The 14,804-nt window shown below is 43.1% G+C and overlaps 1 protein-coding gene across 6 annotated transcripts in view; it reads left to right on the forward strand.

Annotated features, from left to right (window-relative positions):
* Positions 1–14,804, forward strand: part of MAP7 (microtubule associated protein 7) — a 106,981-nt gene that overhangs the window by 4,401 nt on the left and 87,776 nt on the right. Inside the window, exon 1 of one of the 6 annotated variants that reach the window (XM_085217221.1) lies at positions 3,341–3,845. The exons of 2 other annotated variants lie outside the window; for them this stretch is intronic. In XM_085217221.1, the coding sequence (XP_085073347.1) occupies positions 3,713–3,845 (133 nt within the window). In that variant the 5' untranslated portion in view covers positions 3,341–3,712. Of the gene's footprint in view, positions 1–3,340; positions 3,907–14,804 lie in introns of those variants that run through there. 3 more of the 6 variants (XM_085217220.1, XM_085217222.1, XM_085217219.1) reach the window with 3 other exon arrangements.

Genomic DNA, 14,804 nt, shown 5'->3' on the forward strand with positions numbered 1-14,804 from the left:
ATCTTAATGAAACATTTGCAATCTAAAAAGGAGCACATGTTAAAATAACATGTTGACTTATTCTAATTCTTGATATCAAGTGCATTTGAGTTGAGAACAAGCTTTATTTTTAAGAGGCCTTGAACCAGTATCCAAGAGCAGAAGTGGAACAGTTTTTATTTTGCTTGGCAAATACTATGACCCAGAACCATCTTAAGGTTATGTATTATTTTGTCCCCTACAAGAAAATGAACTTCACCTGTTAGCAGTTTTGCATAAAGCTGGAGTAGGGTAACAAAGGGAGTGTGGAAATTGCTCTAAAAGCACTGAGGCACATGAACATTCTGTTCAGCTTGTGGTTTTCACCATCCAAACTTCTTGTTATTGCTTCAGTAGCTGCTGAGTATATATTACAATAGTAATAATAAGTGATAGTAGTATAGTGGTAATAGTTATAAGCTTTTACAAAGTACTTTAGAAGAGGAAAAAATAAAAGAATCACTGAGTTCTTTCAGGAGTTAGGTTGTTTTTTTTTTTTCCCCTTTTTTGGGAGGGGGAGATAGGGGATTGGGCTGTTTTATGGGAAGTTAGGGGACAGCATCAAACCATGAAAATAGAAAGTAAAGACTTCTACTGCTTGATTGCTTACTCTTTAGCTGTAGTATTTTTCTTAAACTCTATTTTATCTGCCCTTATCCTGAGAATATTGCAGGAGAAAGATGTGACATTTCTGTAAAATGTAACTTGTTGCGTGAATGTACAGTGAGCAGAGGAAAAATCTGCGTATTGTGATTCAGCAACATCTTATGAGTGCTTCTGTTTGGAGGGCTTTTCATCGGCAACTTGTCTCTGAATTGATCCTTTCCCCTTTCTGAAGTGCTATATGACTTTGTATTTGATTGGTTTGCCTGACATGCCTTGAAAACCTATACAGTCTTAGTTACCACAGGCTACTGCTGCCTGTAAAAGATGCATGTTGCACTGTCCTCGCTGGGTTCCTCCTTCACTTTCTATTCATAAGCTGGCCAGTGTTGGACACAGGCTGTTGTCTGCCCCACCAAAACAGAATAGGGAGGTTCACCTCACCGAGAGAAGCTCAAGGTATTGGGTTGGCAGGGTGCTGCTTCTTGAGGTGGTGGCTGCAGAGCGTGAACTCATCGCGTGCAGCTTGTTATGGACCCAGCAACGAGTTTGTGTGGTTATGAAAGTGATCCTATGAATGAGACACAACATTTGGAGTTCTCCCACTGAAAATGATCAGATTGCTTACAGTAGACCACAGTTATTATGGTGACTGACCTTATGTTTACTGGGTGAGATATTAAGGCGAATGTCTGATGTTAAAGCACAAGCATCAATTAGCATGTTGTTATAAATATTCACGTCCCAGATCACAGTATAATTATAATCTTTATTCAAATTGCTGTCAGGTAATTCCTTGTGCATGTTATTACACCTGTCGAATCTAGTACGTGGAAGTGGATGTGCTGCAGTGAAGTGATTATGGTGAAAATGAGTTTGAAAGTGGTGTGGGAAGAACATCCTTGATGCCTTCAGGATGCCCGGTTGCCTGATTCCATCTCCTGAGAACCCAAGTCTGGCAGTGAGGGCTGAGCCATGACTGTACTCGTGTGTGGTGTGCCTATGGGGCAGTGGGTTGTTTTAAGAATAGTTCCAGAGCAGAATGTTTGAAAGGGTTGGAGCCCTGTTGTGGTGACTGAAAGCAGGGAAAGGAAGAACAGCAGTGCTAAGCAAAGCTGTCAGGGAGGTGGTGCTTTCTGCTACTTCTGTGTTGTTGGAAACAAAGGCACGCATGGAAAGTATTTCTGGTACCAACTGCAGACCAATGCTGGTGGATGCGCCTGCACTGCTGTGTATTATTTGTGGTAGGCATGTCTTTGGATGGGAGTGGGAAATGAAGCTGCTTCTCTTGCATGACAGTCTGTATAAACCCTGGAGGGCGAATCGCTGAGCTAAGAACAGCCTTTGTTAAGGAGGATTTTCCTCACTCCTCTTGTTCACGCCTCATAGTACACAGCGTCTGGCAGATGCTGACAGATGCTGTCATGCTTGATTTCTGTGCACACCCACGTAGTTCCCTGGCAGGGGGACTGGTGGCAGGAGGTAGCCAGGGGGCAATAGGTGCTGTTATGGGCTGCAAGCCATGCTCAGGGCCAGTGCCCCACACAGTGCAACTGCCTTGTTCAGTGCTTGCTGCCCCCACCAGAGAGAGGAGGGGTAGTCAGCATCCCAAGCGACCACTGTCACCTCCAGCCCTTCTCTTTCAGGATGCTATCCGTATGACTGAGTGGCCAAGCATGTCTACACACCTTAATTTCTCAAGTATGAGCCACCTGTAGACTTGTCACCTAGTGTGTGATGCATCAGGCTACACATTTTTCTTTATGAACTCTAAAGTAGGGGAAAATACTCTGACTGTAACATTGAAGAGATGTTCTAGCTCACCTTTTTTTCTTCAGTGGCATTTGGAATGGCGAGAGGTTGAAGTGGGGGTACCTGAAAAGAGGTTGCGGTGAGCTTTGGGTCAGCCTCTTCTCCCAGGTAACAGAGATAGGATGAGAGGCCTCAAGTTACACCAGGGGAGGTTCAAGTTGGATGTTAGAAAACTTTCTTAGAGCAGTGAGAACTGACACAGGCTGTCCAGGGAGGTGGTGGAGTCGCCGACCCTGGATGTGTTCAAGAATCACGTGGATGTGGCACTGAGGGGTATTACATGATCATCAGGCATGGTGGGAATGGGCTGATGGTTGGACTATGTGATCTTAGTGTCTTTTCCATCCTTAGCAGTTCTCTGACTGTAAGATGAGGGCACAAAGTGCGAAGAGTGAGGGATGTTGTGCAGAGGTCAGGAACAATGTGCAGGTTGCTCAGCTCAGCCTGTGTGAGGGCTCTGCTAGATATGGCCAGAGAGCTCCGGAATGCAACGGCTGAAGGGAGCCTCGGGAGCCTTTGTTCACCTTGGTTGGTCTTAGGTTGTTTTGCAAAGTGAAAGTTAATGGTTGGTGCTGTAAAATCAGTGTTGTGGTACCAGATACTAACTGCACAAGTCGTTTAGTTGCCCCACGTGTCTGTTCCAGCCAGAGAGCCTGATTTCGGAGTTCCCACACACCTGCCTGCAACAGTGGGCGTATGCATTCCTCATGCAGAAAGCAAGCGATTAAATTAAGGGAAGGGAAAGCAACGTAGACATATATGGAAGACGACTCATCCTCCTCGCTTTAATGAAGCTTAACTCCCCGAGCACGAGCCGGCAGAGCAGCGACACGGCGCAGGTTCTCGGCGGACCCCGCGGCCCGCAGCAGGACGGGGCCGCCCTGGGCGGGAGGCGGCCGTGTTGTCAGGGCAACGGCCCGAGGCGGCGGATCGGGTTCTGTCCTCCCGCGCTGAATGTTTCAGCGTGCCGGAGCTGGGAGAGGAGGGTGCCGCGGAGGGGAGCCCGGAGCGGAGGGCTGCGATCTGGCTGGAGCGAGTTAAGGAGCGGCATCAGAACCGGTGTGCCTTTAACTGGGGCTTTTTCCCGAAGAGCCTCTCCGCGCCGAGTGGATGTTGCGTCGGTCAGCTGTTTGCGTCCCGCTTATCCATAGGGGATCTGCTACCGGCGCTCAAATGAGCAGGCGGCGTCGCAGCTAGCTGCTGAGCAGGGGCTGCCGGCGCTCGCCCTGTTTTTATTTATTTTTTATTTTTTTTGAAATAAGAAAGAGACGACAACAGCATGCCCGGCGCGACTACTGTCCTCCGTCAAGAGAGGCTGAAGAAGACAAGTGCCAGGCCCAGCCCTCCGGGTTTGTTCACCATCACCGAAGAGGATGAGCAGCAAAAGAACGGGAATTCCAAAAGACCGAGAGGTACGCGCGGCTCCGCGGCGTCACCGGCGCTGTGTGCGCTGCGGGGCTCCGCCACGGACAGGTGCGGCTCGGCGGCGTAGTGGCTGCGGCGCGGTGTGCCTGGTGGTTAAATGGGCGCATTTAAAGCACCCGGGCTGTTATGCAATCGTCTGCTTGGGATGGGAAAGGGAATCTACTTTGTGGTTCTTAACCCCGTTTTCAGGCAGAGATGAAGGTTCTGCTTCAGAGCGGTGAATTTGCTTGTTTGCTTTGCAAGGATTTCTGCGTTCAGTCTGCAGAAATACCTGTGAAAAGCGGTGGCTGGAAGCTTGGGGAACACCAGCCTGAGATAAGGGACAGCTTTGCTGAAGGCGGTTTAAAATTATCTCTACTTCTGTGCACGTGCATAAGGGGAAGTGTGTCTTTTGGAAGAGTATAAACACACACAGAGTAAGACCTCCCAAGGAGGTTGTGGATGCCCCATCCCTGGAGGCATTCAGGGCCAGGCTGGATGTGGCTCTGGACAGCCTGGTCTGGTGGTTGGCGACCCTGCACGTGGCAGGGGGGTTGAAACTAGATGATCATTGCGGTCCTTTTCAACCCAGGCTGTTCTATAATTCTATGAAATAAATAAATATATTCATGTTTAGTTACACATGTTTAGTTAGACTTGGATAAGCCTGACTAAGGACAGCGCACTCTCACAAATAGCAACTGCGAAAGAAAAATTACTTGTGGTGCACAACACAGGTGTGTGGCAGTGGTGGAGGGATGCTGATGATCTTTGGTTTGTATCAGTGGTCCCATCTTGGAGGCATTCAAGGCCGGGCTGGATGAGACTTTGAGCAACCTGGTCTGGAAGGAGGTGTCCCTGCCTATAGCAGGCGGTTGGAACTAGATGATCTTAAAGGCTCCTTCCAACCCAAACCATTCTATGATTCTGTGATCAGAGATCTGCCAAGCCTGTGTGGCTGCTGCTTATCTTGTGTCGTGTCATTAATGTTTTCCAGTGGGATCCTAGTGTTTGAATTCTGTTGGTCTGGAAGGGATGCTGCGATTTACAGTTGTGTCTGGAAGCCTGGACTCTTAGACCTGAATCTTTAGTATTGTCTTTTCTTCTTCTTTTCTTTTTTTTTTTTTTTTCCCTGTGGTCATATGATTACATTTACATGATCTTTTTTTTATTTTATTCAGAGCAGGAAAAAATTGCACTAGATTTTTGTTTAGCTAACATCTGCCAGTTTTGTAGCCTCAAGACAATGTTTCAAATTTCAGACACTGCCATTCTACCATGTAACAGAAGAGTCCTGCAAGCAAGCATATAAATAGCAAATTTATAGTATGTATATTTATTACAGCTAACAAGCTTTTTTTTTTTTCTTCTTTTTTTTTTACTTTGAAGGGAAAAAGTAGCTTGGTAGCTTTGACAAAATTCCTGAGTTTTGAATTTACGTGGTTTTGCACCTTGTGCTTTTTCCTCGTAATGGTGAAGGATTGGACTGATTCACGCATCAAAGTAATATTGTATTGCTGGTCCTTGTTAATGTGCTTCCAGTGCTGGGGTCTTGTGTGCGCAGTTCTGTGCATTTGAAATTCCCCATGTGAAATGGAGATGCAAGCTCTAGTATAATGATGAGCTTTTTAATGTTTTAAGAAGGATATAGCTTTTCTTTATCACCCCCTGGGTGACTTCTAGAGTCAGCAGCTACAATTGATATTTTTCCTGGTTTTGTTCAGGGGCACCAATAGTTTCCCAGGGTAAAAGTTCTTGATGACTTGGCCACTATTTTCTGCTTGCAGCTGTCACACAGATAAGTTCATCCTTTGCATTTCTTGTTAAAAGTGAGATTCCATTTCTGATCTTCTTTTCCTTTTATTGCTGTGAAATGTTAGTAGTCAAATAGTTTGTTCCCTGTGCTCCCAACACGTGCATGAGGGATTTTACTAAGATAAAAGTTTGGCAGTGTAACTTGAATACTTTAGTGAAAGTACAGGAGGCTGTACAAAACCTCATATACTATGAGTATACTCCTTTGATTTTTCTGGTAGTAATTAATGAAATGGCTCTTACTGTCTCCAGAACTGCAGTAGTTCTTTGCCCTTCTGTATGTGCAAGCACTGGGGCTAGAGCTGGAGTCCCCACACATATAGACTACAGGTGGTGCACCCAGTGCCCTGCCTGGTACTGAGGGAGGTTGCTGGGAGAGTGGGACCGGTGGGTCCCTGTGAGGCTGCCCTCAGGCTTCAGAGCCCATTGTTCAGTTGCTGCTCTGCACTGTTTGCTTCATCTTAGTTCTCAGCCTGCCTTGGTTGCTGTGTGCTCAGCACACTTTGGCAGCTGCTCTGTCTTTTTTTTTCTGAGCACGTGCTCAATCAGTGGTGTGTTCGTGGAGGTGGGCTGTCTTCATCTGCAACTCCTGTAGTCATGGTAGGCTCTCTTTTTACTGCAGTTTGAAGGCCCATAATGCTCTGATATTCCAAAGTAATAAAGCAGCTCCTTCCACCGTTAAAGATATTTGAATAACATCCCAAGTTTTAAGGTATTCCACATTTTGAGTGGTTCAGGCCATCTTGCAATACTAAGGCTGACTTACAGTTCATACGAAAGTCGTTTTTGTAATCTGGGAAACATATTTATGGGGATCGTAAACTGGTTAATAATTGCAAGACTTTCTATAAATTGATTTCAGTATCAGCCATGTTTTGTCCTGGGCTGGCTGTACTGTGATCTCAGTTAGGTGGACATGGAGCTTGTTCTTCCAGTGTAAACAAGCAATGAAATGAAAGTGTTTGTCAGGCATTATTTGTTTAGTCTGGAGCTAGGAAAAGCCTGCAGCAATCTTTGTTGCCATGTGCTTCTGATACTTTCTTTCCTGTATTCGCTGCTTTCTCACTCACATTTCAACTTCCTCTCCTCCTCTCTTTGCTCCCATCCCCTCCTAACAGCCAAGTGTCTGTCTTAGGAGGGTGGAAGGAGGCAGTAATTGGTTTCAGGATTCTGATTACAGTTGCTGCTTGCCTTTATGAACCAGTTACCTAACTGGTAGCTAGAAATGTAAGAACATTTTCTTTAGCTTTTTTATAAGCCTGAATGTGAGTTTTAGGGGAGTCTGCATCTATTAAGTCAATATTAATAATACTCTATTGGATCAGACTGGGTTGGGGCTGAAATGTTGGTTGCAAGTGGATGTGGGAGGGGCACAAGTGTTCTGCTAAATCTGTTCCTTGGAAGTCCTGAAAGTTTTCAGATAGTGCTTGCGTCTCAGAGTCTTGTCTCATAGACATTAATATGAGGTTGTCCCTTGTTCTATAATTATTTCTTTTTATTTTTTTATTTGTTGGAATATGTTTGAATTTTCTTTAGCTTTTTTTTTATTTTTTTATTTTTTAATTTTTACTGATTTCCTTTCTCCTTTTGCCAGAATAGTAGTTCAACCAAGCGAGTTTCAGTTAGATGCTTGGAACATAAACTATTGAGCTCAAGTGCATAAATGACTGGGAGCTACAAAATAGTACTCTAAGGAACCCAAATGTCTTGTCTCAGCCTGATTCTTTTAAGAGTTGTTTTTGTTATAAAATTTTAACAGAGGGAAAAGTCATGTCTTATTTGTAAGTCTGGAGTGGTGAGAATTGGCACAAGTAACCAAGCTGTGCGGTACTCACACAGACTGGTGGCTGTCCAGACTTCCAGGCAATAAATCCTGGGTACTGTTTGTTGGTTGAAGTCAAAGCCTGAATTGAGGCTCAATTTCCTACTGGGATTAGCATCTGCCTAAAACAAATCTTGCAGGCATGTCTGCTTTTGTTATGTTAAGCAGACCTAAAAATCATCCACAGTAAGGTAATATATTTCTGTCTCCAAAGGGACCATTTAGACATCTTCACTTTCATCATCGGTTGTTAGAGGTGTGCAGTATTGGCATTTAGAGCACATCTTCACTTGGTATCATTTACAGATCTCTCAGCATTATTTTTTTTTTATCTTTCTGCAAAAGCCTCACTTTTGCAGCTATCCTAAGTCTCTGTGTAAAGCAGTGTGCTTTTTGTTTGTTTGTTTCTTTCTTTTTTTGAGACTTAGCACGTACAGTCATGCTTGATATGTATTCTGCATATTTTATTTAGGCTACATATTTATATCAGCATCAATAGTCCCTTAAAGCTTGTTCTGTAAAGCAAATACAGTTTCTGGGGCTGAAGATGATGGGTGTTTGTTTTGTTCTGTAATGTAATTCACAAATATGCATCCATGTAGATTTGTATTAAATTTAAGCCATCCATGCTGTGTGAGCACTGTGGCCTCAGACACTGTTTTCTTTCAGACATAAATGGTTCATCTTAGCATTTCCCATTTTCTGCCATGTTGATTTCGTGGATCTGTGAGGTAGTCTCAGCAACTTTTACTCAGTTTTATCGAATTGTTAAGTTCTGCCTCCGCTCCTCCCTCCTTTAGTGGGGAGGGGGAGATGAAACCCTCTCAGATTACCGATTGTTTCTGAAACTACCATTTGAAGAGCATAGAAAAGTGATACTCACGTTTCTAGGTTATGCATTTTCATTACTAATAACTGAAACAGCTATCTTACTATGAAATCCTCATGGCAAATCAATGAAGAGGAGATCTCAACTAACCTAACAGTCAAACTCTTCACCTGCCTGCTGATTTAAAACTGGTGAAGGGAATGTTTCTAATTCGCCAAGTGACTATTGCTGCTAATACAAAGTCAGACAAACGTGCTTTAGTCTCTGAACAGTAACACTGATTCTTTGTCATCTTGAAAACAAACAAGAGGAGGTCTTTTTCCAGTCCTTCGGTGCATGGCAGCGATGGCTGCGATTACCAGCAGGTTCTGATGCTGTTGCCTGGATGATAATGTTTTTGCACGCTGCTGTGTGAGCTATAAGCCCTACTCATCCAGGGAGATGAGGGAGAGTTCTTAGTTTATTGCTTAGTCTTCATGTTCTGCCTGTATTAGGGAAAACATCAGTCCCTTGTTAAACTGAGATTAACAGCTTAAAAGTTGCCAATTTGTTCCTGTGTTTATATTCAAACACAAACTTAGAAAGACCTGAAAGAGAAGGAAGAATTTTGGTATCTTCAAAGGCATTAAAGTGAAAGCCCTGAAAACCAAAACGGTAAACCTACAGAACAGGTACTGCATGGGCGTGGATGTGCAATCTTATCCCATGCTGCGGAGTCTGTGCCTCAGACTTGATCCAGAATGGCAGCTTAGTCTCTGCCCTCCACCACACTTTAGAACAGCAAAGCTGCCTGGGATGGAGGCTCTCCAGGTGCAGCTCCTTGACACTACTCAGTAGGGCGGCCTCAAGTTCATTTGGGGCAGAACAGTGAGCAGCTGTTAAAAGCTGGGGAGCTGGCTCGTGGAAATCAGGTGTTGGAGGTTTTCATGGCAGTTGGTGGCCTAATCCTGCCCATCTGTGTCTGAGGCAGTCTGGGGAAGGAGAGGGTGGAGGAAGGAGAGGTACCAGTTCACCTTACAGCATGTGTTGCATGGAGGGGCAGGGCTGAGAAACCAGGACAATGTGCTCTGTGAGCCTGCACTTTCCAGTGAGTTTTGTTCATGTTTCTGTGCGTTTTCTCCTTTTTGCAAGCCAGTGCCAGAAGATGAGGGTCCAAAAGTATCTGTCATTTTCATGGATACTTTTTAAAAACTTAGTTTTGTAGCCTAATTTTCAGCTGTTGAGGTTGCAGGTTATGTTTTTTTGGGAAGCTATTGCAAGGCTGTTTATTCATAAGGTTTCATTGTCTCTAGTCGTAGGTAGGTATCAGGAAACAATTCCTTTGTAACAAAGGAAAACAGATCCTAATGTGAAGTTAGTTTATCCGCAATAAAACAATGAGACTGTGCTGGAAGTCTGAGGGCAATAGGGAATATGCCTGTAGTAAAGCAAATCTGATTTGTTCAGTCTCTGGCTTTCAGAGTGAAAGTCCCAGATCTGAGGACCTGATGTGTGTTGTAACATAGTCTGTTTATCAGAGGCTGTGCTGGGATTACTGAGGTTATCTATGCTGGATAAGAATCATCTTACTTCTAGCTCAGCTCCTTAAGAAGGGGTTTCCACTGCTGATTCTGGACAACTGTAATATATTTTATCAGTAGCTTCTGTAGGAGAAACTGACTGTAGTCTATTCACATGTTTGGGGAGCATATTCAACTTCCTGAGTATGTGGATTGCAGAAGTTCAAAAAATGTTCAGTGTTGATAGTCTTTAAAGTTTAATAAGATATTTGATAAAAAGAATCCAGCTTGTCTGTGTCCAAACTGAGGATAATCCAAATTAGTGAAAAGATTGAATTCTGTAAAGTGTCTGTTGTAAGTAAATGAACTTATTTCAAACAATGCGTAAATGGTGACATAGTATTCATCAGAGCTGTCTGCAAGCTAACATGGTCCAGTATTTGATTACTGTACTTGCAGGAGAGATTGCTTGTTGAGGTTGCTGGAAGATCTGAGTTCAGTTGAATTTAGACAACTGTCAAAAAAGTTTTATATAATGAAAGACAGCACTCATGGGAGGCTGATAGCAAACAGTTAAGTTTTTTCTTAAGTCATTGTTGCTTTAAAACTGCTGAGTTGGGAATTTAATTCCCAAATGTGGAAGGATGCATGAAAAAGGAATGTAGTTCAATGGTAATTTCTTATGTGGGAGTGAGAAACATGGAAAGTGGTAGAACTGCCCAATGATCCCCAAGTTCTCTGAGGTCTTGTAGCGTTCTTTTTTTTTCTCCTTGCGAATATGTAAATATTTTTTTTTTTTCATGAGGTTACTACAATACTATGCCATTAGTATAAGGTAGCATTACAATTGCCTGGGTACCCTTGTGTTTGTGTTTTGCAGTGCAAAAGTAGGATAATAGCTAAGCATGCATCTTATTATGCAGCGCTGCAGTTTGATCCCCTGGTGTTTCAGTGACTGCAGTGTTGTCAGGAGTCCTGGTGCTCTTGCTGCTCTACAAGGTTGCTTAGAAACTTGGTTGCTGCATCTGTTTTCTCCTTCAGACTTGCCATTGTAGTGGTAAGGTAGATAGAAATCTGGCTGTATTTTTAAAAGAAAAACCTTGCTTGCCATATTGAGCAGTAGAGAGCTCCATGAGTGCTCTTCTATATTGATGCTGTTGATCATGAGGAAGTGATGATAGAACTCCACTCATTGTTGGGCTCAGCAGAATCAGTGGGAGTACAGCATTTTTCTTGCACAAACTCATGTGTACGTTCTTTGCTTACTCAGCTAACCACAGAGTACTTTTTGTGCTTTTTTTCCCTGCTTCTTTAAGTTTGGTCTGCACTTTACAATTGGAAAACTTGTTTTTCTGGTATTTGAGAATTAAGAGTTCTGCGTGAAAGCATCTCAAAAGAGAGTTGCATTATTATCAGAAGTCTCTTTGGAAGCAAATTGCATTTTAAAGTTATGCTGGGAAATTTAGCTCAGTCTATCCAACCTCAGACCACAATGGTAGTGTGTCAAGAGAACAAGTGCTATGATGATTGATGCAAGTTGATCTATTTTAATGAACTATGTTCATGCAGTGTGAAGATGCATTTCACTAGGCACTGGTTTTGCAGCCAAACACCACTTGGAACTCATATGCACTTCACCTGCACCACAATGATATATGGGATGGATGTTAATGTCTTTGGGTCCAGTGTGTATCATGTATCATGATGGTGAGGAGGGGGCTATGGGCAATGTTTCATCTGCATTCCTTTGCTTATTAAACATCAGAAATGAAATTAGGGAGTATTCTAAAACTTGAGTTTGAGTTTTCGTGTTTCATTTCTTAAGGCTGAGTATTTGTCTTGTTCAGAGGAGTGGAATGAAGTTTACTAAACTTTGCAGAAACATCCTGTCTCACTGGTTTGTAAGTTTGAGTGTGACAGCCATTGAATATCCACATTGTCCCAGATCCCATCTTTATCTGTATGTGTAGATATGACTGCTTAGTTGAACTCAGTATAGGAATTACTAGGGATAGCATGCAGATTGTTTAAATTATTTTTTGCTAGCAGTTTCAGAGAAGTACTTGAATGCTAGCTTCTATTTCTGCTTTAAATTATTAACTCACAGCTAATGGATAGAACAAACAACGTGCAGGTCGCTGTAACTCCACCTGGGTGCCAGTTTTTCCAGGAAGGAAGGGTTCATATCTTTGTACCTGGAGGGGGGAAGTAGAGTATCTTCTAATTACTCCAGAGCTGTTGAAGCCTCCTTGTATAATAATGCATGTCAGCCTCATAGCTGTGTCTCCAAAAGCAGGAAGTTGAATAATTGCGCCTTGAAGTACTTGTGAGTTTCTTCTGGCCTTCCTAGGTTTGCTCTTTAGCTTTGTAGAAGCAACACACTTTTTCTAAGAGATTAGCCATGCTTTTGTATTTTGAGTTCATATCAGTAGTCTTCTAATCTGTAGAGCATATCTGTGCAGATGTCAACAGGGAGAAAATGGGTATGGAGTCAAGAGTTCTGAGCAAATCCAGCATGAGTGACTGAGACCGGTGGGAAGCGTGCTGTGGAAAGTGGCAGAGACTGCAGGTTATAGGCGATATATAGGATTGGTGCATCCTTCAGCTGATGCTCTCCTGTTCTGATACTACTGTCTGCACAGCTGGCTGCAGGGAAAGCAGGAATATCCCATTAGAAGCCATAGATTTACAGTTTTTCCTCAATCCCAGTAAATAATTTCCAGGAATGTCTTTTTGGAGGCTAAATTTAAGATCAATTTAGAAAAGGAACTGAAGAGTTGATCTGCTGTGGAGCTGAGTTACTTGGAAACCTCAAGAACTCAGGAGAAGTACTCAAGGAAATACTCAAAGTCCAGGAAGGAACTCATTGATGCACTTGTGGAGTTAATTTGAGATCTGAAGGTCAGGTAACTGGCAACCAGTCTTTATTTTTCTTGTTTGGTACTGCTGTAGCTTCAATCTCCAACCATAACAACTGGTTGGTGTACTCTGTCACATGGAGGCTGACTTTTACAATGTTTTCTTCTGGATCATCCTCCTACACCTGGAGCAGATGCAGGAAGAACTGTCTTCCTGCAGTCTACTGTGCTAGGTGCAGATGTGATTGGCTGTTGACTTCTGTTTAGCATTGGAAGGCTGTAGAGCAAGACTGAGGCCATTGCATTTCCCATTGCAGCTGGGAAAAATACTCCAGCTAGTGAAGTTTTGTCTTTGTGAGAGACTTTGTGCAGCCCTGTGTCATAGCCACCTCCTATTGCATCTTATGTGGTACTAGAGATGTGCTCTTTCTCTGCTTGTCAGGAACAAGGATTTTTCTGAAGTATCTGAGGATAGCAGATGATACAGAATGTGTAAAGGATAATTTGTATTGCCTTTGTGCTGAGAGAAGATGAGGAAAAGGAGTGAGGAAGCAGAGTAACACAATTCAGAAATGTTATTTTTGGAAGTATGATTTAATTAATGGGAGTATGATTGTGGTGCTGATGTCTAGAGCTGAGACCATCTGACTTGTAAGAAGGTCCAGTGAAGAGTCCTGTTTTCAACCAATTAAAAATCTCATAACATCCTAAAATGTACTGTTAAGTTTGCTGGAATGCCAAGTTTTTCTTTCAGTTCCAAATAATTTTCAGCTTTCCTTTAAACTCCTGCACAAGCAAGTTGTATTAAGTAATGACTGACTAAACTTGATTCACACTGTTCTGTCTTACTGTACAAAGCTATCCTGTTTCTCAGTTCTGCTTCAGAAAGCTTTTCAGAAAGCTGCTTTGGAAATGCAGGTTTATCCAGTTACCCACCCTTGACATGAGAAATCATTCTTTTATGCAGCCAATTTTAGTGGTTTGTTTTTTTTTCTTTCCCTTTTTCAAAGTCAATTTCCTCATTGCCTGCATGCTGACTAATGCACTAATGAATATTACAATACTAAACTTCGGATCATATGCCAAACTGAGAATTCACTGTGAATGAGTTTAAACATGTCTGAGCTGTTTTTGAGGGCGCACAGGTATGATGTCAGTGGAATTAGCGCTTGTTTAACTTCTGAGTGCAGCAGTGACAGCATGATAGGAAACAATCTGCTGAACCTTCTTGCCTGCTATTGCTCCTGACTGTAACTGCTGTTTCTTTGGGAACTGTTGAGTGAGAATGCACACTGTATCCTAAACTGGCAGTCCACACAAACTGTAGACAACAATACGTTAATGTTTAATGTGCTTTCCTTTTTGCTAGGAAAAAAAAAAAACGAACCAGCAACAAAAAAAACAAACAATGCCTGTTGATCTCATCATTCCCTGCAGCAGAGGAATAAGAAATAGTAAAGTTTGTAAGAAGTGCTTCTGCAGCTGTCTTTGTTAGTTGCTGTGAAAGTAAAGCTCCTATTTCATAGAATCATAGAATCACCAAGATTGGAAAAGAAAGATCATTCAGTTCAACAGTCTACCTACTACCTATATTTCCTACTAAATCATGTCCTTCAGTACAACATCTTGTAGTTTCTTGAACACCTCCACAGACAGTGACTCCACCATCTCCCTGGGCAGCCCATTCCAGCACCTTACCAGTCTTTGGGAGAAGTTTTTCCAAACATCAAACCTGAATCTCTCTGGCACAGCTTGAGGCCATTCCCTCTAGTCTTATTGCTAGTTACATGGGAAAAGAGGCCAACCCTCACATCACCACACCCTCCCTTCAGGTAGTTGCAGGGAGCAATAATGTCTCCCCTGAATTTCCTCTTCTCCAGACTAAATAATCACACTTGCCTCAAGCTGCTCCCTCATAAGACTTGTGCTCCAGACCCCTCACCAGCTTTGTTGCCCTTCTCTGAACGTGCTCCAGGGCCTTGATGTCTTTCTTGTAGTGTGGGGCCCAAAGTCTGAACACAGTGCTTGAGGTGCAGCCTTACCAGTGCTGAGTGCAGAGGGATGATTGCTTCCTGCTGGCAGCACTGTTTCTGATACAAGCCAGGATGCCATTGACCTTTTTGACCACCTGGGCACATTGCTGG

The sequence above is a fragment of the Meleagris gallopavo genome, chromosome 2, assembly GCF_905368555.1.
Source record: "Meleagris gallopavo chromosome 2, MGAL_WU_HG_1.1, whole genome shotgun sequence".
NCBI lineage: Eukaryota > Metazoa > Chordata > Aves > Galliformes > Phasianidae > Meleagris > Meleagris gallopavo.